Source organism: Phalaenopsis equestris, unplaced genomic scaffold (genome assembly GCF_001263595.1).
Source record: "Phalaenopsis equestris unplaced genomic scaffold, ASM126359v1 Scaffold001022, whole genome shotgun sequence".
NCBI classification, from domain to species: domain Eukaryota; kingdom Viridiplantae; phylum Streptophyta; class Magnoliopsida; order Asparagales; family Orchidaceae; genus Phalaenopsis; species Phalaenopsis equestris.
In genome coordinates, this window is record NW_018165461.1 from 23,040 (window position 1) to 47,862 (window position 24,823).

A 24,823-nucleotide genomic window follows, 5' to 3' on the forward strand; every position below is an offset into this window, starting at 1 on the left:
CGCACCCAAACTTTGATTTTTACAATTTAAGCACTTTTGCCTATATATAAAAAGGTGAGATAGATAAATACATTAAAATTAGGGGCTGTAAATTCCCCTTTATTTTATTGATAACTAAAACATTAGTTTTAATATTATTGAGGAAACACTATTAATTGTAATTGTTTTATCACTACTTAATTTATCTTATTACATTAATACCTTCTAATAAAACAAATTAAATTTCACTAATGGTAGTCTTAAACTTGGATTAAAAAAATAGAAAAATTTTTGTAATATATCGCGTACTCAAATTAGTTGGTCAGACATCTGCTTGTCAATTGTAAGTCTCCTCTGGTTTGGGGTTCGATTCTTCCTGGTGGAGCGCATTGTCACCTCCCAAAAGAGCCCTTGGAGAAATGGACAGCCCAAACTTAAATACTGCTTTTTGGCTCTGCATCTAGCTGATGTGGGACTATTTGTCGGTGACATTCTTCTCCTCCCAATCAATCACGTGATGCCCTCGTCACGGATCGGCTCCACCGAGGGTCCCACTAGACCATGGAGAGTCCACACATCTGACAGACAGTAATCTGCTCTGTTAACACTTGTCACCCGAGGGTCCCACTAGACCATGGAGAGTCCACACACCAGACAGACAGTAATCTGCTCTGTTAACACTTGTCACTCTAGGACTTAAATACTGTTTTTTGGCCCTACACCTAGCCGATGTGGGACTATTTGTCCGTGACAGCGTGCCACAAATTATTAGGAGCATTGGGGATGACCGGGGTTCGTATAATAGCCTCAGGTTATTCCTTTTTAATATTTATATATATATATATATTAAAATTACCTCAGTGATTAATATATAAATATGAAAGTTTCCTTGATTTGTATCATGTAATTCATCCTTTTCTCTATTCCCATCGATACAAAGAATTGAAAACACGTCGAACAAGTAACAACGAGGCGATCTTCTGCCGCAATTTTCTCTTTCATTTTATCAAATAAAATCCTTTTATTCCCAAAAAAATTTAGGCATTATCCAGCGGAGATCAGTCTTATTCCATCCATGGCTTCCACTTCACGAAACAATTAACCCATCAGAGAGTAACGTGTAAAACTATAATTGACAGTGATTTTAGTTAATACAATTGACCATATTCTTTCAATAGTCAACATTCATCAATATCCCCACCAACATGGACTATAATTGACAGTGATTTTAGTTAATACAATTGATATCCCCACCAACATGACATTTTTCCCACTAATTTTTCTTATTTATTAATGAGAAATAAAATCATTTAAAATATCAGACGCAATCATTTCTCCTCCTCTCCCAAAAAATAAACCATGTACTCGTCCAATAGAGTATCAATGATTTATTCACTCAAATTCAACATTATTTCATATATTAACTAACTTTAAGTTAAAACATAATAGTGATAGATAAAATTAGTTATGCCCCAGTGGGAAGCTCCTCCACCACTACTCCTCCATGTCCATTCTTCAACTTCATCTTCATCTTCTTCGCCTCACAACACTTACAGCTGATCTCTACCATAGCCCCCATCTTCCTGGCAACAATGACAGAATTAATAACTTCATCATCAGGATGATAAACTGATAGGACCTCAAATCCTTTGAGATCCCCTGGTTCTATTACTGGATACAAGAACATTCTGGCTCCGTGCGCGCTTCGCACCACCAGCATTGCTCCGGGCGCCATGAACCTCGCCAAGTGCTCAACCACCGCCACCTTTTGTGGGGTGTCCAGCCCAACCAATGCCGCCAAGAACACCACCCCGTAGCTCCGAAGCCGCTCGCCGATTGTTGATGCGTCGGCGGTTATGAACTCCATGCGCGAGGCGAGCGATCGCTCGTTGGAGACGAGAGCGGAGGCCTTTGCGGTGGCGGTGGGGTCGATGTCGTAGTTGTGGAAGGAGGAGGAAGGAAAGTGGCGTGAAGCAAGGATGATGGAGGAGAGAGGAAGGGGACCGGAGCCGAGGAAGGCGAAGAGGGAAGGGTGGTGGGGGAGGTGGGATTGAAGGAGGGATGACTCGAGGAGGGAGAGGGAGAGGTAGTTGGAGAAGTAAGGGAAAAGGGGGAGGTGGGGGAGGAGGGAGGAAGAGGAGAGGGAGAGTTGGAGGAGGAGAGAGGAGTAGTGGAGTTCGAGGGAGGATTCGGCTGTGCTGCAGAGGGAGATGAGGTGGGAGCGCATGGAGAGAGTGGAGGGAGGGAGGGAGGTGAGGAAGAGGGATGGGTAGGAAGGGATGCAGGCGGCAACTAGGGAAGAGAAGAGGGAGTTTACCTGCGGCGAAGGGTGGAGAGAAGGGAGATTGGAAATGGCGTTGTAGAGTTCGGTTATGGTGGCGATGAGCTTGTCTTCTTCAGCTGCTATTGCTGTTGCTACTATTGGTTTTTGTTCTTTGGAGTGGGGGGTTTGGGAGATGAGGAGGCAGTGTTGCAAGTTGGCGGCCATAACCATGGTCGTGTGGATGTGTTGATTTGGAGGAGGAGAAGAGTTGGATATGATGTTGGAAGGAAGTAATTGAGAGGAAGCTATGTGTTGGTGGGAGGAAGTGTGGTTTATATTGGTGTATATATAGGGTGAGGTGGGGGCCATGGTGATACAAAGTTAATGGAGAAGTTCTATGGAATTGGTATTTCTTCTGAGAATATAAGCATGATAGATTAAAGTATTATTTATTATTGGAAGATTTACATGCATACAACTCGATTCATGTATTTACATATTTAATAACTAAAATCTTACTTTTACTTATATACCACTTGTCCATTATATCTATTCACATGTATTTCACTTTAAAACAGTCATATTTTTGATCTGATATGAAAAAATTTGGTGGTATAAATTTAAAAATTAAAAATTTAGGGGTTAGATATGCAAATACATAGGAATTTTGGGGTTTGCTTATTATTTTAAAGTTGTTCTTTCAGGATGATTTATATCTAACAGGCATTGCCGTATATAAATAATTTGTGGGATGAGTTTATTTTTTATTAGCTATTTGTTGCTCTAAAGTTGAATATTTCCAATGAATGGAAAATTTTCTTAGGGTCCATGCATGAAAATTAATATTTTATTTATATATATAATGTATGTGTGTGTAATATTTTTAGAGAAAAGTTATATTATAAACTTGAAATTCACCAAGTCGATTGTGCCCTAAACTAAATTAATATTGATTAATTAAATACAACAACATTTTATTTTGGTCTTTATTTACCTAAATATTTCATTATGATTAATAATATGATCTTAATCATTGTGTATAAGTGTTATAAACATGAGGATAAAGAATAGGAATTATAATTTAAAAACATTCATGATTAATAAATTAAATTTGGATATTTAATTTAACAGTAAGTATTAATGTTCTTCTTCATTCTAATCTCCATTCTGATCAATGGGACAATCTTATACATATTATTATATGCAAGTCATTGGGATGACATTAAAATACTTCATATATTATGATTGTATAAAAAAGAAATATGATTGTTTTGTATATCTAACAATTTCATTTTCATATAGGATAGTAAAGTTATATCAACATTTTGATCATATATTCAATGATTAATTTATTTTCCATATTTTGGGAACATTTTTAAAGAAGTACCTGAAATGTTAATTTACCAGATGGAGTCCATTCATTTCCAGTAAAATTTAAATTATAATTTTCTTAACTGTCAATTCAAACTTGAACGATAAAAGGGTCATTTAAAGAGTAATATACTACCTAGAGGGATAGAGTTATTACCTTAAAATGTATCTAACTACTAGGATGAAAATTTTTTTAAAGATTTATTGGTCTGTGTATCCAAAGATTTTTTTCCATACCTTATACGTGTAAAATAAGGTTTAATTTACTCTTGGATCTGGTGTCCCTACATGAGCAAGCCCTCATAGTTAATTATAGCTTGACAGTTATGGCTCCCAAGAATACTCTCGATAAAAGTATTAGCACATATTATGCAAGATTTTATGGTAACTGTCTTGAAGATTGATGTTTCAAGACTTCAAAAGAATAGACTTAGGATTTGAAAGAATTTGTTTGCAATTAAGAGATTGGGACTCACACTCCAATGACAGTGTGTCGTGTAAAAACCAAAAAAAATAGTTAGCCAATTCTGGGGTGAAGACGCACTATGAGGATTATAAATTTGTTGAGAGAGTTGGATATAGTTTGAAAAGTTTGATTTGACTTACTAGGATTTAACCTGAGTTTGCCTTGAGCTTAAAGCTTTAGTTGTTTAGATATGATTTAAGTTTATTGGCTTTAGTTGATTGAAGTTATTTGAAATTTTTTGGAATTCATTTTAGAGTAGTTGAGCTTTATTTATAAAATTTAATGTTTTAGTTAAAATATTTCAAATTTTGAAGTTTTGAAAGTATGTGTTTTCAAAAGATTTTGAAGTTGTAAACAAAGCTCTGACGTTTTAAAAATATTTTTTTGAAAATTTAAAAAATTAAGACTTGAAGACTTAGATTTTTTTTTAAGTTTTGAAGGTTTTTGAAGTCTTAAAGTATTAGAAACTTTGAGTGTTTAAGCTTTTGAGGATTTAAAGTTAAGTTTTGCAGTCTTGATGTTTTGAAAGTTTTTGAAGGGTTATGTTTTGAAGTTTTAAAGTTTATGCTTTTAAGGTATTTAAAGTTAGAAGCCTTGAAGTTTTAAAGGTTTTTTAAGCTTTAAGGTTTAAAGTTTTAAATGTTAAGTTTTGAATGTTTTTGAAACATTTTAGTTTTGAGAAAAAAGGGTTTTGATTTGGGATAGTTTTGAAGTATTAATTATGAAGGATTTGATTTGAGTTGTTGAGGTTTGAATAGATATCAATCGAGCCGATTTGGTTTAATTATTAGGCTTTAATATGGATTGGAAAGATTTTGATTCAAGTTGATGTTTGATTAAAGTGGGAGGTTTGATGTTGTAAGTTTAATTGAAGGAGAATCTTGAGGATGAGATTTTGTTTGAAGTTGAATTTTGAGGTTGAGAGTTTAAATTAGGAGGAATATTGAGGTTGAGAGTTTAATTGAAATAGAACTCTAGAATATGAAATATGATTGGCTTGAAGGATTTCTAGCTGGAAGTGAAAATCTAATCCTGAAATAAATCTTGACTCTATAAGTTGGTTAAATTGGTGGATTAACCTAATTATGTGGTATAATGCCCATAACATTCTATCGTTCCGGGTGAATTAGTATTGCTAAAATTTTAACTGACCACACAGTATAAGGCATCCATTGTTATCATAGCAATATTAAATACTAAATTTTTACTATTAGTTGGTTTGTGGTGACTTTTTCAGTAACTATGGGTATTCATTCTAGAGCACCTATATAGTCCAAGGGGAGCAAGACTATTTAATTTATGTGCCATATACTTAACACTAACAAGGGATACATAGTAAACTAAACTGGGCTTCTAAATTAAAAAAATTCTAGGGAATGTGTGATCCTCAGTTTTTTTTTCTAAGTTGGCTAACCCAAGGTTGACAGGTGATCTATTTAATGGTGGTTCCCGTTGTTTAAGTAGATGAATTTTAGGGCTATTTGGGGCGAGGGGAAGGAAGGGAGGGTTGATATTTAATTCAATATTTGGCTTAACTCCTAGTTTTTTAGTCAATATAGGAATCAAGATATTCTAGGTTTAGAGTTTTGTATTTAGTGTTTTATCCTAAGTTGGTGTTCTTCATTGGTTCTCCTCTTAAGTTTAGTTTCTTGTGTTTGGTTTACATTTCCATGTTGAAGCTGATAAAATAAAAGAGTAGGCCATTTAAGACTTTCAGACTTGCAATCTTCACACTTAAGTTTCATATACATGCTTAACATTTAAGGTTTTATTTTCACATATATAAAAAGTAATATATATAATATATATCTGTGTGTGTGTGTGTGTGTGTGTAAAATTTCTTTATTACACAAAAGGTATTATCAAGCATCTAATATTTTCCAACATGTAGGTGAATCTAATGTGAGAAATATGTAAGTATGAAATGTTTTGGACATAATCATATATGCACATGTTCTTGAAGAAAAATATGTTCACTACAAATTGGACAAATAAACATGGACAAGTCTTATATAAGTTAGCTATTTAGGAGGATTTTTTGTCTGATTCTGTATATTTTTTATTGAAACCCTATGAATTTGGGAAGCTCATGAAATTTTAGAAAATGAAAGGAATTCTAATTTGAAATAGACTTAAAGTTTGTTTCTTTATTAAAAAGGTTTTATTAAACCCTATTTTAAAATTAAAATTTATTCAGGCTTTAGTTTTTTGAAAAAAAATTATCAAGTTTTGGTTTGAAAAAGTTTTATTTGACTTTTATTTTGGAGATATTTAATTTTTATTTAGGTTTTGTTTTGAGGAACTTTTAGTTTTTTTTGTTGAAGAAATTTTGGTTAAGTCCTGAAAAAAATTTTATTTAAAGTCTATTTTTAGAAGTTTGAGTTTTGTTATAAAAATAATTCATTTAGATTCTTATCTGTAAACAAAACTTTTTTTTGAAAGGATTTTGCTTAAGTTTTGTTTTGGAAATATATCATTTCAGTTTGTAATATTTTTTTAAGTTTTAATTTGAAATGTTTTTTAAAATTTTAAAATGAAAAGTTCTATAAAATTCTAAAAGAAAAAGTTATGTTTAAGTTATATTTTTTTTAAAAAAATTATGACTTAAAATGGAAAGCCTTGTTTAGATTTCGTTTTGAAAAGTTTTGCTCAAGTTTTATTTTGAAAAAAAAAATGTTTCAAGTTTATTATGATTTGGAAATGATTTTGAAATTTTTTTTTGGCTTAGTTTCAGTTTTATTTTGTTTGAAAAATATTTTATTTTATTTTGGTTCAAGAAGATTATTTTCATTTTTTAAGAGGTTTACTCCACCTTTAATAGTTAAGTTTAATTAATTCAAAGTTTAAGGGAATGAGCTTATGAAGATATTTTGAATTTGAGCATAGTTAAATTTGCACCACATTACTTCCTCCCTTAGACCTCACTTTAAATTTCAATAAACTTTATAAAAATATTAAATTTAAAGCTTATTTATATATATATTTTGTGAAAGAGTCAATTTCTTTTATATTAATTATCGTGCTCCATTTATATGAATTTTTTTAAATCATTTCATAACTACCTAACCCATAAGAACAAGCCCAACACAAGTTCTCACATTAACATATAAAACATAACAACTTGGATATTTTTCTTACATGACATGTAAGTATCTTAACTTGCTAACATGCATGGAATTTTTCTTTAATATGATACACAAAGCTAACACATAAAGATTATTTTTATGGATAAGACCTAAAGCTAAAACATGAGAATTTTTGTTTTGTATGAGACCTAAAGATAACAAAGAAAAATTTTGATTTTATATAAGTTGTAACATTGCCACCTATAAAATTTTCATTTTTGTTTTTGCATGAGATGTACACATAACAAATGGGATGTTTTCCTATTGCATGAAACATATATATAAGCACATAAAAAATTCATCTTTTACATGGAACATACACATAACACATGAGAAAATCCTCTTTTTGCATAGAACATACACATAAAATATAAAAAATTTCTATTGTTTAATGGAACATACATAAAACATAAGAGGAAATCCTCTTTTTGCATGGAACATACACATAACACAAGAGAAAAACTTTTACTCTATTGAGCATACACATAAGATATGAGAAAATTCTCTTTTTGAAAGGAAAATACACATAATGATACCACTTCCTAGCGCTGCAACACATAGGGGACTCAAGAAAGTGTACATGTTGTATAATTAATATTAGATTTTAGAGTCCAAAATTTCAATCCCACAGGAAATGGGGTAATCCTTGTTATGAAAAGTTCTAGCGTATTGGTTTAAGTCCTAGCGTGAAAGTTTAGTTTTTGAAGTAGTCTTACAAATTAATCCTATTTTGTCACAAGCAATTGAAGAGTTGAAGTCTTACAAAAGTAAACCTAATCTATCATAATTATACTGAAAATATCAAATAATTAGTGGCTCTTCCTTGTAATGAGTTAATAAGATTTCATGAAATAGAGAATTACAAGTAGCAAAAGGTTTAGTGACAACTAGGATCAATAGTCTTCTTTACCTTCTCCTGAGTGCATAAAGAAAATTGAATGGAAATGACTTTATTCCCATGAATCCCAGGTCTAACCCATCAAAGCATATTTCCCTAACATTTGAATCTCCCAACAAGGCATATAACCCTATAACCCATAGTTTAATGTGGTAAGCCAAGTTGACTCTGCCATAGATTTTCCTTAGACTTATGGTTTAGAATAAATTATAATAATTCACTTGCCCAGATTGAAAAGTAAATTAAGCTTTGAAGGTTTATCATCACTATATAAAGTAATAAAAATACTGTGCAATTCTCATTCAATCCATCATACCTAATCATCATAAGGAAGGATTAAAGGTCTACCCAAAAAGCATCTTAAAAGAACCGAATAGTTTCATTGAATCAAAAAAAAATTGATTATTAATTTGATACAACTAAAATAAAACAATCAATACAAAGATGCTTAGATAATTTCACCTTTACAGCTACTAGAAAATGACTCAATAGGTACACTTCCTAATTCCATAAGCCTCTGCACTGGAAAATCTCCTCCTCTCATGCACTAGGACACGAAACTCCAAGCAGAACCCACTAACTACTCCCATGTGCATCAATCTTTTCAAGCCTGCATTCCTCTGCTACATGTAGGAACTTTTCATAGCTTGCACAACTCCTTATGATCCCTAAACAATCACCCACACATTCCCTCACATTTTGGGTTGCAAAACTGCAACAACTGCTCCACACAATTTCTAGCATATCGGCGTAGGTTCCAAGTTCTCGATTTGTGGAAGAAATACTAGCTACTTCATCTACACATCAAAATCTCTCAAACATAAATGTTACTTTTCCTTATGTGACACCACAATTTAAAACATTATTTTAATTAAATAAATGGAGCGAGTTTCATAGCTAGCTATACAAATTTTTTTTTCAAAAGATTCATAGTTTAGAAAATGTATAGCTTTGAGTGAACAAGTTTACACTATAGGCCATAAAAAACTTTGGATTCTCCAAATAAACTAAAATTTCATATATATCTAGAAATAAAATAGTAAATGCTAAATAGAGAACACTTTATGTCAAATATAAAGAACTATACTCTCCAATAGTTTATTTACTAATTATTCATAAACATGAATGAAGTTAGGAGAGTTTTGGAGTTATTTAATTTAAAATGAAACGTTAGTTAAACCATTTTTTGATAAAGGCTTCTCCTAAAGCTTCTCCTTCATATGTTTTTCTATTTATTTTCAATCCTAACATTAATTCTTTGAGGATTACTGTATCTAGATCAGCCTTATAAAGTTTTTGAATTTCACCTCGATTTCCCTAAATTAAACACTTCTCATTCCTCTTCTTTTCAATGCTTAAAACGTTTAAAAAGCATTAACCTGAAATTTTTTATATATGGAGGCTATGTTCATACTATTTTCATGTCCAAATGCTCCTATCTTAAAAAATACTAACTCACTTTAGAAGTAAACATGCTAACCTCATTTTCATATGTTGATTCACAAAGTTCAGTAAGCCTATTGCAACTTAATCCATATGAAGTAAAAAATAAGTTTCACTATTTCATTTTCATCAAGATTTTAATAGTCCAATATTTATTCCCACTTCCTCAAGCAAACTTAAAACACAATTATATTTAATTCTTAATTCCAAATATGTATAACAGTTTGAACATGAATTTAGTTGGGGAGAAAAATACCAATAATACTTCCTCAACTATATAATAGAGAATTCTAGTAAAAAGAATAAAACAATATAGCGAAGTAAATTGCACCAAAAAGTCAGAGATTAAAACAAAAATAAAAAGAGTTTCAAAATAATAGTACCAATGAACCAATAAAAATACAAACTACAACAATAGTAAAAATAATGTCCTTATTGACCTCACTTTTGTTGAGGTTTAGTCTTTCTTTCTTAGGAGCCTAGGATCTAGGCATAGGACTTTCCTGTTGACTATTCATGAGGACTAGTGATGGAACCCTACCCCAATAGAAATTCTAAGCATCTCCTTATTATTCTTGGAGTTCCACATGTTGGTGTTGACCTATAGTACTCAGAAGGTTGAAACCAATATGAAGGAGCTCAAGGGGAGTCCCTAAAGGATTGTCAAGCCTTAAAGTTAGCCTTGGGTGGCTTGGTATTGGTTTTGATCATGCACACACACACACACACACACACACACACACACACACACACACACACACACAAACACACACACACACACACACTCACACAATCCTAAACCCTAAAAATCATTCACCCTTGACCCTTTTCCCATCTCTTTTGGAATCTCACGTGGGTGGTCCCCAAGACCCTTAGCCTTTGGCTAGGATGACTAGGAACAACACATGGAGGATCTGAAATAACCTTTCCCTTAGTCTCATGGTTCAAAGAAGGTAATTATTATGATTGACATATCCAATAGCCTTCAATTTCACCCAAACACCCATTCTTGGCCTTCTTTTCCTAAAATTTTTTGAAATTATAAAAATGACTCTGAAACCCTAATTTTCCTAAAATTGACTAAATCGATAATTCTTATGCAAAATTCATAGAAAACCACTTCAAATCATTCAAATTATCCACAACACCCCAATTTCTTCAAAGTTCCCAAAACACCTCCAATTTCCTCAAATTTACCAAAATTCCCCTAATGTCCCAAAAATTCCCAAATCCTCCAAATTCATTCTAAACATCCCCTAAACCAATCGTAACCACCCAATGATCCCAATTGCACTTAAATCCACCAAAAGTAGCCAAATTTCTAAAATTGCCACAAAATACCCAAAGTCCCCAAATAATCCCCAATTCCACAAAATTGATTTCAAACCCCCGTCCCAATTTCAAATCCAAACAAAAAGTCATCATCTCTAAGCTCAAGTGAAATCAAATTCCAACCAAATTAAACCAAAATTTAAGCCCAAATGCCAACTTCAAACCAATTATCCCAAAATTGACCCAACTCCAATTCTCACCAAATAAAGCCATGTGACCAAATCAATTTCCCCAAATTCACTTCCTAAACTCTTCATGGCATTCTTCTAGACCAATTGGACCCTTCAATGGATTTATAAACTAAGCGCAATTCAAGCCCAACTCCATTTGTTAGCCAAAACCCAAATTTCAAGCCTAAAATCCAAATTAGCCTAAACCTTTTGCATTAACCAAGCTTAACCATCCCTGCCATTCCTAAGCCCTTTATAATGCTAATCAAATCACCCAAGGACCAAATCTTGAGCCATGGACTAAGGGTCCCCAAATAATTGAGTTTTCCACTCTAATTTGGCTAAGCACTCTACCCCATACCATCTACCATAAAACCTCAAAACAAATCAGCATTAAACCTTCCCTGATCCTCTCTTACCATGCTAGCCACCTCCCTTAGCTTAGGTGGCTGACCTACTTGCAAGAAAACCTAAAATGAAGGGGAGCCACCATCCCTAGCTTGGCCGACTGCCCTACTTGCCAGAAAACCCAAAATTAAGGAAAGTCACCTTAGTTTAAACCCTAAACCTAACCCATTTAATGTGACTCAAGCATATTAGATGGTTGTGTCGTTCAATCCTCCACCTAAGCATCCTCTTCCACTCCCTGGCTTGGACAATTGAGCCCTAATTCCATGGCTATAAATTGAACTCACGACCACTGGAGGAGTGCTGCCAATTCCTTGGGGAGATCCAACCAAGTTGCTCTCAAAACTTCTTTAAGCCTTCCTAAGCTCAATCCCACCATCTTCAACCACTCAAATCCACTACCCAAGCTCAATTTAATCATCCAAAACCCACACCATCCATGGGCATCTCCATGGGCATCGCATCGATCCCGACTTTCTATATATAGAGATGTAAAATGTGATGTATGTGATTATATTTATAATATTTCAATGTGGGATACTATGCAAGTATACATATCATTATCAAGTAATATATAACTTTCTGATTAAGTCCCAAATTTCAAACATATAGGAAATATTAGTTTTAGATAACTACATACTTGGCAATATATATTCTTACTTAAACTTAAGGTAATATAATAAGAATAAGAGTTTGATTCCTTTTTTAGTTTTTGATAATTGAATATAAAGTAAGCAACTAATTAACTTAACTAAAATAATTGCAAGATGAAGGCAATCTAAGTAAAATATCTTTTTCCTTACAATGAATAAGTGATAATCATAAAAATTCAGTTGTGGAAGTATGCTAAAGGAGTTGTGCCAAATAGGAGCAATAATATTCTTTACCCTTACTAGAGATGCTATAAAGAATATTGGTTAATCTATAGTTTGAATAGACTTGAAGACAGGCTAGGCAAGGAAGATACTGGCTCTCACTCTAGAGTTCCCTCTTCTCCCTCCACCTGGGGCTAACATCTCGTATCAAAACCTAAAATTATAAATCAGATTGGGGCTTTATCTGTCACTCTAAAGTCCTCTAATTGTACACCCTTGAAAATATATTTCCTTATTTATTTGCACTCAACCCCATGAACTACATTCTCATTCATGAAATTAATATGTGATTCCAACCATTTGTTGACTGAGACAATACCATCTCAGATCTTACATGTTCTCACAATAATTTTAACATCTTAATTAGCCAAATCAAGAAGTAAATGAAGTGAAAGCTCTCAAAACATCACAACTTCTTCCAACATTGAAGTCTAATACTTCACATAACTTTCTTTAAAGATTTAATCACTTATCACTTTAAGGAAAAATATAAAGAAAACTACTCAGAATCCATGGAGAAAACATAATTACACATGAGTTTAAATGTAGAAATCATGCACACAAATAATAAATCTAAATTAAAAACTAAATGTAGTGACAAAGATAAACACTTATCTCAAACTCTCTCCACCAAATGTCTTGAAGTACCTTAGAATTCTCTTCCTTCTCTTACATTACAAACTAACACTCAAAATAAAATAAAATAAGGTAAAGGTGGCCGGCGGCGGCGGCAACAATGGGCGGCGGTGGCAGCGGTAGTGGTCGGCGGTGGCAATGGTAAATTTTGGTGGTTAGTTGCTGGCCCCCTCCTTAGAAAGAGTAAGTCTTTTCTTATAAAAATCCAAGGGGTGCCTTGGTGTCTCTTAAAAAGGTGTTTCCATTCAATGAATCTTCTAAATATTGTCTTCTCATAAGCCAATTGAATGAATTTTCATGCCCATGAGCTATTTCCCACATTTTTTTTATCAAGGGTTGCTTCAAACACCTTTTCAAAATTCTACTATAATTAATTTTTCTTCAGGTAACTAACTTTGGTGCTTTAGCGCGAGGTGCTTGGCGCTTAGGCGCGGATGCTTTGGCGCTTAAGCGCCCTAGTTCTTTTTTGTACCTTTCTTCATTTTTGCTCCAAATTTGACAATTTTTCACTCCTTTTAGCATGTTCTGTCCATTTGATTGTACCTACAAGAAAAATACACAAACAACTTTCATTAAAGTACAATATCTAAAAAACAGGTATAAAAATGTGTACAAAAATACTATATATTTTAGGTGTATCAGCCGTCCAACCAAACTACACCAAATTTCAAATTGATTGTTCCAAAAGCATTCTTAGAGAAAAAGAGGAAGTTTCCCCCCAAAAGCCCCCTCTCTTAGGCACCCTAACCTAGTCCTTGACCAAGCACGAATCACCATTTGGTAGAAATCAGACTCAAAGCGGCTTTTAGCTCAAGGCAGCACTTAGAGGACGTTGAACTCAAAGCGAAGCTCAGGAACAAACCCAATCGAGGCCTCACCTCTTGGACAAAAGTATAGACTTACATCCCTAAATTCATACTCAGTTTCACCAATTGTGAAGAGAATGTTTTTTTCATATGCATGTAACCCTATGGATGTGTTCGTCTCAATTAGATGATGTTATTGGAGCAAACCATGAGTGATTTTATCGAGCATTGAGTGAGATCAAAGCATTTGAGTGTGGAAAACTTTTGTATGTGATTAGATGGGTACGATAAATAGATGTTGGCAGTTTTTGCATGTTTTGGGTGGACGATCATGATCGCGTTAGACGGGATGACGGAGCGTGAACCGCAAGCCAAGTCAGCGCTGATGCGGATGACAGTGTGTAATGGAAGCACGCCTCGTGGAAAGTTTGGAGTTGTCGAGGATGAGCTGGCCGCCGAGCGGATAAGTAGAAAAATTAGGGCCTTTTGATTTAAATTAATTTAGAAACTTTGAAAAATCATAACTTGATGTAGAAAATTTATAAAAAATAAAATAAAAATACCCCTAGTCTCAGTGAATATAGGAGAATATTATGAACAAAAAATTAAAATTCATTTTCTTGCATTTTATTTTTAATCAATTAAATACTCTAGAGCTTATTTTAATCATAACAATTAAATATTGGTCATCATAGAATGAAATTTGGAGGGTTTAATCTTCATGTGATTAGAAGTGTCCTCTAATTTTTCCAAAGTCAGAGGACACCCCTAAGGTTGAAAGCCCTAATTTTCCATGTAGGGTACCTTCATTTTAATTAAATAATTGTAAAAATTAAAATATAAAAAAAAATATGAGACTTACTTTGGTAGGTCTACTGTGGTCAGAGGACCTTAGGAAAAATATAAAATAGGTTTTAATAAATAAGTGTATTATCTTATGTAATGAAGTCATTAAAACCAATAGAAAAATAAGAAAATAAAATATAACCCAAGATTTATAAAAATTAGTCCAAATTGAAGATATAAACATATTAAGTCTTTGTAAACATTAGAAGCCCATTTGAATTATCTTTAATATCAAAGTCTATTTTTCAAGATAAATGAGATTTTTGCACTAAAATAATTATAATAAGTAAAATATAATTCAGAAAAGTATAAAAAGTACTTTGAGGAGATCCTTGTGACACTCAAGAAAAATAACATTGATGTTAAAATAAAAAGTTTTTTGGCTAATTTTCAATTTAAAAATAATTAAGAAAAAAAAATCATAAAAATACAAAAAAATACCAAAATGTCACAAATTGTTCCGTAATCCCTTGGGACCATTTAAAATATTTTTTCTAATTTTTTTAATATAGTTATGTATTTTTAAATGCCAAATATGTATTTTACATAATTTTGCATTAAAATTATCACAATAAATAAAATAAAGATCATAAGAATGTAAAATTTATTTGTCTTAGTTCTTTAAAGTTATAAGAACAAAAGAAAAATTTAAAAATTATTTTTAAGATTAAATTATATTTTTTATTTAATTAACCACCAAAATAAGAAACTAATTTTAATAATTAAAATATATTTCAAAAATGTATGAAATTTGGCCTAAGTGATCTCAAACAATTTTCCAAAGGACAAAAACTTCATTTTGATTAATTAAATGAATTAACATTGAAAATATCTATTTTTGAGTAAACATAATTATAAAAATTAAATAAAAATAAAAAAAATTATAATTTGACCTTTGATATTTTAATTGACCCAAGAGTGGGGTACCAAAAAAATTTCAAACTCATTTGAGTTGAATTTAATGAATTATGAAGTGTAAAGCCCAAGGGGAAAAATGGTAATTATGGGATTTTTAAGCTCTAATTAAAATTTAGGCTAAGCCACAGGGTAAATGGGTAATATTGATCATAATGAACCCTCTTGGATGTTTGAAACTTATGGGTTTAAGAGGTAGAAACTAACTCATTACTTTTTCTAAAACAAGGGTAAAATTGTAATTTATTAAATTATTATGACTCGGAAGTTGATCTAATTGAATTATCCTAAGGTAGTGGGCTTAAGCTAGGAAGATTATAACTTACTCATTTCAAGCCCCCTAATCAATGATTAGATGATAAGTACAATTTTTTAATAAGTACAAAGAGCTTCAGGTTCCTCCACTTCCGCATGTACTAACACTGAAGTTGGAATTCAATATTGGATTAGTGGTGTCGAAATCAGTAATTCTTCCATTCTCTTTTTTATTATTTCTATCTATTAAAATCTTTGTCTCAACTCATCCAGAAGATGTTGAATTCTGTTAGGTGAGAGACCAGCTTTAACTAGAATATCTTGATGATGTTCATACATCGGTAATGGTATTGAAAATAGGGTTTGAATAATAAAAATTGAGTTCATGATTTCTTTCATATTTTTCTTAAATCCTTATATTTATTCATACCTCAACATTAATTGATTTAAAGGATGTCAATTTATGTTTGGTGCAACACCTTCCTCAACTAAACTATCTTGAAGATAAATATTATCTTACAACTCTGTTAGCAAAGCTCTGGTCTCAAACATCATGATGTTAGCACTTTCCTTTGAAGTTTCTAATGTTTTATCCTTTCTTTTGATTTATTTCAAACAAGCTTCCAGTTCACCTAACACTTTATTGATAGCTCTAACTTTAATTTTCTTTAGATGAATTGGTAAGTACTTGGGCTCTTTATAAATTTATATTTTCTCTACTATGACATAAGTTTCCTCTATACTCTTTTCATGATTTTAATTAATATCAATATCATTTATTTTGTTATTTTCTATCTCCACTTATTTTAGTGTAGCTTCAGATTCATGCTCTATAATTCTTTATGGTTGTGACACTTTCTATTCGATGGGTGAAGTGGGTTGAGAGGAAGTTTCTAACCTAACATCATCTACGAAAGGAAGACATACATTAACTTTCAATCGTAACCTTATTACAAGAGGGAGTGCATTCCATTTATCCTCAATACAAGAAACTTTTTGGAGGGCTCTCAGGATAAAAGGAAGCACCTTTAGTGATAGACAGTGTACTTTCTACGTTTTTTGAAGAGACTTAGTGATAAAAAGGAGGTTATTTTAGTGATAAGTAGTGTATGAGATGCACCAACAAGGATTTAGTAGAGACCAAAATTAATCATTTGGACCTTGTTACAAAATATTATATGTGGTTCAAAGATCTTATCCATAATGTTTCTTATTTAGATTAACTTGTGCATATGAATTCCTTTGATATTTTTACTCTTTGCTTTGTAAGCTATCATACTCCAAGAATTTCATCTTCTCTTCTTGTGCAGCTATACCCCCTACTAATTCAAGAACTTATGTCACAGTATAGATTTTACTTTTTGATATATTTTTTAATATTTTTCATAGCCAAGCATAATGGGGCCTCTTTTTCTTTACGAGTATACTTATATTATAAAGAAGGCATAGGATAGTCAAGAAATTCTACCAACATCTTCTTCTTGTCCAGTATAATGTTAGTGAAATCTATTTCCTTCCAAGAGAGGAGAGATTTCAAATAATTCATATCTATATTCATGCATATCAATCTTATCAGTTAATTTCCTTTCCTTAAAAGCTCAAAGGTACTTATTACAAACCCTTCTATTCTTATTCCCTTAATGAGTTTTGGTTGACACACAAGTTGTCATGGAGGATGAACAAACTTCAAATATTGATGGGACATTGCGGACTTCTCATAATACTTCAATCAATTTCTCTTTTGAAATTTTTAAATATTTAGAGTTTTCATAGACTTCAAAGCCTTTATTAGTTTTATTTTTCCATAGGAGGGTTTGAATCTTAGAATCAACAATAATAATAATTTTCACAATGGGGGAACTTCCAATAACTCTCTTCTTCAAGGGTAGAAAATCCTTTTTGGACTTGAGGTTAAATTTCATTAAGTATTCATTCTCATCAATAACCTTTGAGTTATCTATGGAAAATTTTAGATAACAAGTTAAAGGACTTAGAGTTTGAAAGATGTTGGGAGGACATATTCCATACTTTGGTGAATGTAAAGTCCTACAAAAAAGAAATGGGAAATCTAAGTCTGTGAGGTACATATACACATTACTGATAAAAAAAATATGATGTAACCATTTGCACTAGACATTTTTAGCTCAATCCACTTTCTCCTAATGAGGTAAATTTTGATAAATAGCTTTTGTTATAGACACGTTGAGATTATGTTTCATAATCATTTTCTTTTTTCTAACCTATCAAATGGAATCTTGGAAATTGTGCCTACTAAATCATTCCCCACAAGTGCCTTCAACATCTCCATACTCTAGTTGTTTCCAACCCAAAAATTAGGCACATGTATGTTACCCTCCCCTTCAATATGTGAGTCATCTAGTTCTTCTAAATGCACTTATCCTTTCAAAAAGATGGCCTTACCAAGGATTCTAAAGCATAATTTTATCAACATGTGATCTCACCTTTAACACGCCTTTCCAAACTCTAGAGTCGCCATTTTTAGCCTCCAATTAAGAAGGTTGTTTCCTCTTTAGTGAACATATATTGTGCCCATATGGATTTTAACTCTAAAGTTAAGCTACAATTTAATGCTTTTTATCTCAACAATATAATTTAGATCTTTGAAACCTAATCCTCCGGTAAAAAATGGTTCACTTAATTTTTTTCAAAGAAGCCCACATTAACTTCTGTTTACCACTAGCCTGAAATAATTTCATAAATATTTTTTCAATCATTGATTGGGCACTCAATTTAATTCTGATCACTTATAAAAATATAGAGGGATAATATTTAGCACACTTTTCAATAATGTGATTCTCCTCCCAGAAGAGAGGAAAGTGTTATTCCACTCGCTAATTTTTTGCTTGATTTCTCCCACCACCTCATCAAATTAGATTTTTTTTCACATCCCTTCAGTTGATTCACCCCTAAATATTAGAGAGGTAAATCATCCATGGAGAAGCTAGTATATTGGTTCACCTATCTTCATAATCCCATATTCACATTTTTACTAAAGAAATGTTGAAATTTGTTAACGTTGAAAAAAAAAGAAATTTTTTGAAATTTTAAAAGAAGTTTATGTACCTTTGTCACTGCATACTTGTTTTTATTGATAAATAACATTGCATCATTAGCATTTGCAAGGTGGTTTATCATCATAAAAACTATATGATGATAATGGGTTCCACGACACCTTCTTTGCAAATCATTAACCATTCTTGAAAAATAGTAAAAAAATAAGCATAAAATAAATTTGAGAGAAAGAATCACTTTGTTTTATGCCTCTACCCAATAAGAAGAAACCATTCAAGTTCCCATTTATAAGCACAGTATAGTGGTTACCTCTAGGCATCTCTTTATATGATTACAAAGGTATTCTGAAACCTCTCCCTTCCAGCACATTTAGTATGAATGCCCAACTAATTGTGTCATATGCCTTTTTCAAATCCAATTTTCTACATTTTATATCAAGATCAATTATTTGATCCGGAGCCATCAGAATATTGTCAGTAATGCTTATACACCTTATGAAGGTAGATTGATTTGTTTCAATTATCTAAGATTGGTGGGGTTGCAATCTAACCACAACACACACACACACACACATATATATATATACATATATCACAACACACACACACACAAACACACACACACACACACACACACACACACACATAGATATATATATATATATTCATTCATGAAAGAGAAGATACAAGGCCATTTAGTGAGAGGGTGCAAAGAACCCACTCCCAAGGTATACAACTCACGCCAAGAAAGTCCTAAAAAATTATACAAATACACCCCAAAAAGTAGAAAGAGAAATCTTCACAAGAAAGCAAATGCTCGGAGAGGCCTAAAAGGGATGTGGTGACACAACCATCATAACCCCATGATACCACCTGGAAACAACCCGTTGTTAGGTACATAACCAGAGAACTACATGCAGTAAGCCCAAAATAACATCACCAACATACCCGTGTAAAGTCCCATGTAGCATTGTGAAAAACATTGAGCATAACACTCGTAGTAACAAGAAAGGTGCTATTCTTGGTGTTATTCATTGGGTAATTGTTGTGTTTTGGGACTTGACGAGGGAATTTTTTTAAGCATTATCCTTGGTGTTTCTATTATTCTATATGAGGTAGAGATATATATATATATATATATATATTGAAGAAGTCAATGATACCATTGAAGTCCCTCCTCCTAACCTGGTCCAGAAAATGCAGCAAACTATGGATGCAGAATGGCAAGTTCAAAGAGGTAGGAAGAAGAAAAAAATACCTTGGGCAACACAAGAGGACACATATATATTGGAGGCAGGATGCTCATACTCTACAAGAAGGGAATCTCTCACTAGGATAATTAGCGGGAGAACTAAATCCTTCCAACAAGACTAATCTCATTTGCTGGAATATAAGGGGGATTGCCCACCCCTTTTCTCTAAAAAGAGTAAAATATTTAAATAAAAAGCATAAATTATGGTGTAATTTTGGAACCATTGGCTGATCATAATCCTCTAAAATTTCTTAAAGTCTTCCCAGGATTTACCTTATTTTCAAATCTAAATCACAAGATATGGCTTTTTTGTAAAGTTGAGTTGGGATGTGTCATTCAGCTGAACCACACCCAATTCCTCCCTTTTACCTTTTCTTTGGCAGGCAAGGAGGAAAATGCTACAATAATGTATGCTGGGTGCACAAAATCTACGAGAATGAAGCTATGGAATGAACTTCATCAAATAAGTCAACAATCTGATAAAGCCTGGCTGGTGGGGCGATTGGTGGGGCGATGGGGGGGGGGAGGGGGATTTTAATTTTCTTGCTACTCTAACTGAAAAAAGAGGAAGAATACCCCCAAACATTGCTCCCATGGCTACTTTCAATGATTGTATGCAGCCTTCTAGCCTATTTGGTTTGGGCTTCAATGGATCCTAGCTCACTTGGAGAAGGTGGAGACTATAGGAAAGATTGGATAGATTCCTTGTCAATGATAAATGGCTTCAAAACTTTTTGCATACTACAGTCACCCATGTTAGTCTGGCTGGATCTGATCACATATATCTTTTTATTACCATCTCTGTTGCTCAAATGCAAGGTAAGACTCCTTTCAAATATTTGAATATCTAGTCCACTCATAAGGACTTTGTCACCATTTTTAAAGAACATTGGAAGGACTATGACCACCTCAACCCATTAATCAAGCTCTGGGGTCTACAGAAAAAAATGTTGGCAAGACTTTAAATAATTGGAATTGGAACACCTTTGACATTATTTTGGGTAGGGTGGAACAAGCAAAGAAGGAGCTAAAGGAGGTTGAAAATGCTGCTATTAATGGGCAGGTGGATGAGGTTTCACTTATGGAGGCAAACAAAAACTTTCTTACAGCAGTGGCTTGATAGGAGAAATTTTTGAAATAGAAGGCATCTTCACTGATGGAGATAGGAACACTAAGTTCTTTCATGCATACATCAAATACAAAAGAAAATGTAATACAATTCACTCTATTAAAGATGACTATGAGAATTAGATTAGGAACTCATCTAACATTGCAGAAAGTGCAGTGAACTACTGTCTGCAACTATTGCAATGCTTTCCGATTCAAGAGTGTAGCTTGACCCTGAATTGTTTCTTTCTGATCATGTATGCACTAAAAATATTAATCTTGCTGAAGTTCCTAGTGAGGATGAAATCAAGCGGGCCCTTTCCTCAATTAACAATACCAAATCTGTAGGTCCAGATCGCTTCACCTCATACTTCTACAAGAAGGCCTGGAACATTATCAAGGATGATGTAGTGCTATAAATTCAATTTTTTTTCTAGGGGAATGAGTTACCAAATTTCTTATATGCTGCCTCAATTGTATTTATCCCAAAACCCACCATAAAAGAGCAATGGTAACATTTTAGAACCATCAGTCTTACTGATGTAATGAGTAAAATCATCAGCAAAATTTTGGCGAGGAGGCTTCAACCCCATTTGCAGCAATTAATAAGTCCAAAGTAGGTAGCATTTGTTAAGGGGAGGCATATAGGAGATTATTTTTTTCTTACACAAGAACTGCTAAATGACTTAGAGAAACCTTTTAGAGGGGGTAACATGATCTACAAATTTGATTTAAAGAATGCCTATGATATGATACATTGAGAGTTCATGCTAGAAATACTGGTAGCCTGGGGATTCTCCAGTGCCTCATGTCATATCATAAAAATATGGCTAGAAGGGAATGTGAGTTATGCATTAATCAATGGAAGAGCTCATGGTTTTTTCAAAGCCTCCGGGGGTCCCGAATAAGGGGACTCTCTATCTCACACTATTTCTCATCCTTGCTTTGGACTATCTCTCTAGACTGATTGATAAACCCTATCACAGAAAGAGCTACAATAAATATCATCACAAATCAACCTTGGATATCAGTCACTTGGTGTATGCTGATGATATCATTATATTTTCCAGTGCAAATAAAGTTGTCGCCACGATGTTACAGGCTTGGCTGCTGAATTTTCAAAACACATTTGGGTTGCAGCTAAATAAAGAAAAATGTCAAGCTCTCTTCAGCAAACAAGTCCCCCCTTCCAATAAGAAATGGATCACAAATCTCATAGGTTTTACCTCTATTACCACCCCTTTCAAATATTTGGTAGTGCAATTGCTTAAAGGCAGGACCAAGCTCACCCATTTTGATGAGGTAGTAGATAAAACAAATTCCAAACTACAATGCTGGACGAACTCCTTCCTTTCCAATGATAGTAGGATTACTATGCTGAAAAGCATCCTTACTACCTTCCCATCATATATTCTACAAATGGCAGCTATAAAGAAAAGCACTCAACTTCTCTGAGAAAGAACATTCAACAGATTTCTCTGGGTTGGATAGAGAAAACAAATGATTTGGGTCAGTTGGCAAAAAAATTGCCAAACCTTTAGTTGCAGGAAGTTTGTGTTTCAAGGGACTTCGACAACTCCAACAGATAAATCTTTGCAGATTGTGGCTCAGGTTCAACAGAAGGATACAATTTGGGCACAGTTTATGTTAGCTAAATACTGTAGATCTGCTCACCCCAATATGGTTTCTAGGAAAATTGAGGACTCTTGAACATGGGGAAACTTGCTCAAGGTTAGAGAAGATCCTAAAAGCTGTATTTATGGGATATGGTACATGGAAATCTTCAGTTTTGGTTGGATAGATTATGTCTAAAAGGATTACTGAATTCTTTGCCTGAGACTCCTGATATTGATCTCATTGTGAAGGACTGTTGGGAGGAGAACTCATGGTCAGTTGAAAATCCAAATTCCTTCCTTAATGAGAACTCAATTGCACTGATCACTAAGATACCATTTGATAGAAATAGAAAATACAAACTGGTTCCAACTTCTTGCACCAATTAAAGTCTAACAAAAGCCATATATGAAAAGTTGTATCAATGTGTAGAGCTATCTTAGGGAGAATGCTTGTGAAACAAGTTCCTAAACCCCTCTTTATCCTTTTTTTTATTTGAGATTTTTAAATAAATTGCTACCTACAGATAACATCCTTAAACTTAAGGGACTGAGGGGCTCTTCCATGTGTTGTTTGTGCAGGAATTCTGTGGAGTCTACTGGCCACCTATTCTTTACCTGTAATTTCTTCAAGACAGTTTGGAAGTCCCTCCTAACATAGATGCAGATAAATGAGTGGATGACTTGAGCTGAAGGTGGGACCTATCCCCATCCTCACTGCATGGTTTATCTGGTCTTCTAGAAATCATGTAAAATATGAAGACCAGCCAGTAGCTACTTGGAAGGTGGCCTCCAACTACATAGCTTTCATCAGGAAACTCATTCAGTTGAAAAACTTCCACAATATTCTGAAAATTTGCAGAACTATAGGTCTTTCAAGTTTTTAAGTGGTAAAGGTTTTTTGGGAAAAGTCTTCCCATCTTTTTGTAAAAGTTATCACTGATGGGAGTTTTTCCTCACAGAGTGCTGGTATTGGTGGATATCTCATCACCGGAGTTTTTCCTCACAGAGTGCTGGTATTGGTGGATTCTTTAGAGATTACCAGAGAAGATGCTTGCTATTCTTTCAATCCCTAATCATTGTTGGAGATGCAATGGAGGCTGAAACAGTGGCCATGTACCGGGCTCAAATGCTAGTCAACTTTAACAATTGGACATTCCTATAGGATGAAGTGTAATTTTCTCAACTCTTAGACTATATGGCAGGGAGGAAAACCCCCCCATGGAAAATACTGTAGTGGATCAAATAGATGCAAAACCTTATGAAGGAATGTGGGTCACTTTTAATTTCATCTACAGTGAAGGAAATAGAACTGCAAATCACCTAGCTAAAAGTGGTACAGAGTCTCAAAATGTTAATTTCTCTACCTTTTTAACCTCTTGACTTTGTTTTTTTTGCTTCAGGGGGACAATTTTAAAGCCCCTCACCCCGAAATTGTAATCTCTTTTTAATCTTAATAGAGATTCATCTTTTTGCCAAAAAAAAAAACAAAAAAAAAGTCAAAAGAAAATAACATTTAATAAAAGGGAAAATATAAGGGTTTAGTGAGTGGATGCTATGATCCCACTCATAAGGTATACCAACTTAGCAAAAAGAAAATAAGGGTAGTGGTATATCAAGTAGAAGTCAATTTTTTGCCTCTTATGTAGGGCTGAGATATCTCATCACCAATAAGCAGTCCCCTGACTGTGGAGTTTGGAGTATCACTTAGCAGAGGATTATGAGAGTAGGACCCACCCATATTTAGCTAGCTAATTAGCACTATGATTCCCCTCATTAGAGATAAAACTCTAAATTATGTTAATGATGGAAGTGATGTGTCTAATTTGTCTCACCTAGTAGATAATTTGCTAATGGTCTTCCATATGGTTGATAAAAATCCTCTTAAAGAGTTTATAGTCTAAATCCAAATGAATGTTCCATCAATGGAAATACAAAGCAGTCTTAAGAGCCAAAAGGGTAGCTTGTACTTCAGCTTGTAAGGCATCATTAGCCACGAGTGGGGAGGAGAAAAACAACAAACATTTCCTA

General features: G+C 33.4%; 1 protein-coding gene across 1 annotated transcript; it reads right to left on the reverse strand.

Annotated features, from left to right (window-relative positions):
* Nucleotides 1-1,211: 1,211 nt before the first annotated feature.
* Nucleotides 1,212-2,551, reverse strand: LOC110032766 (nicotianamine synthase-like). Its single transcript, XM_020736514.1, has one exon. It carries the CDS (start codon nt 2,471-2,473, stop codon nt 1,445-1,447), a length of 1,029 nt encoding a protein of 342 aa, XP_020592173.1. The 5' UTR covers nt 2,474-2,551; the 3' UTR covers nt 1,212-1,444.
* Between the last annotated feature and the right edge of the window lie 22,272 nt (nt 2,552-24,823).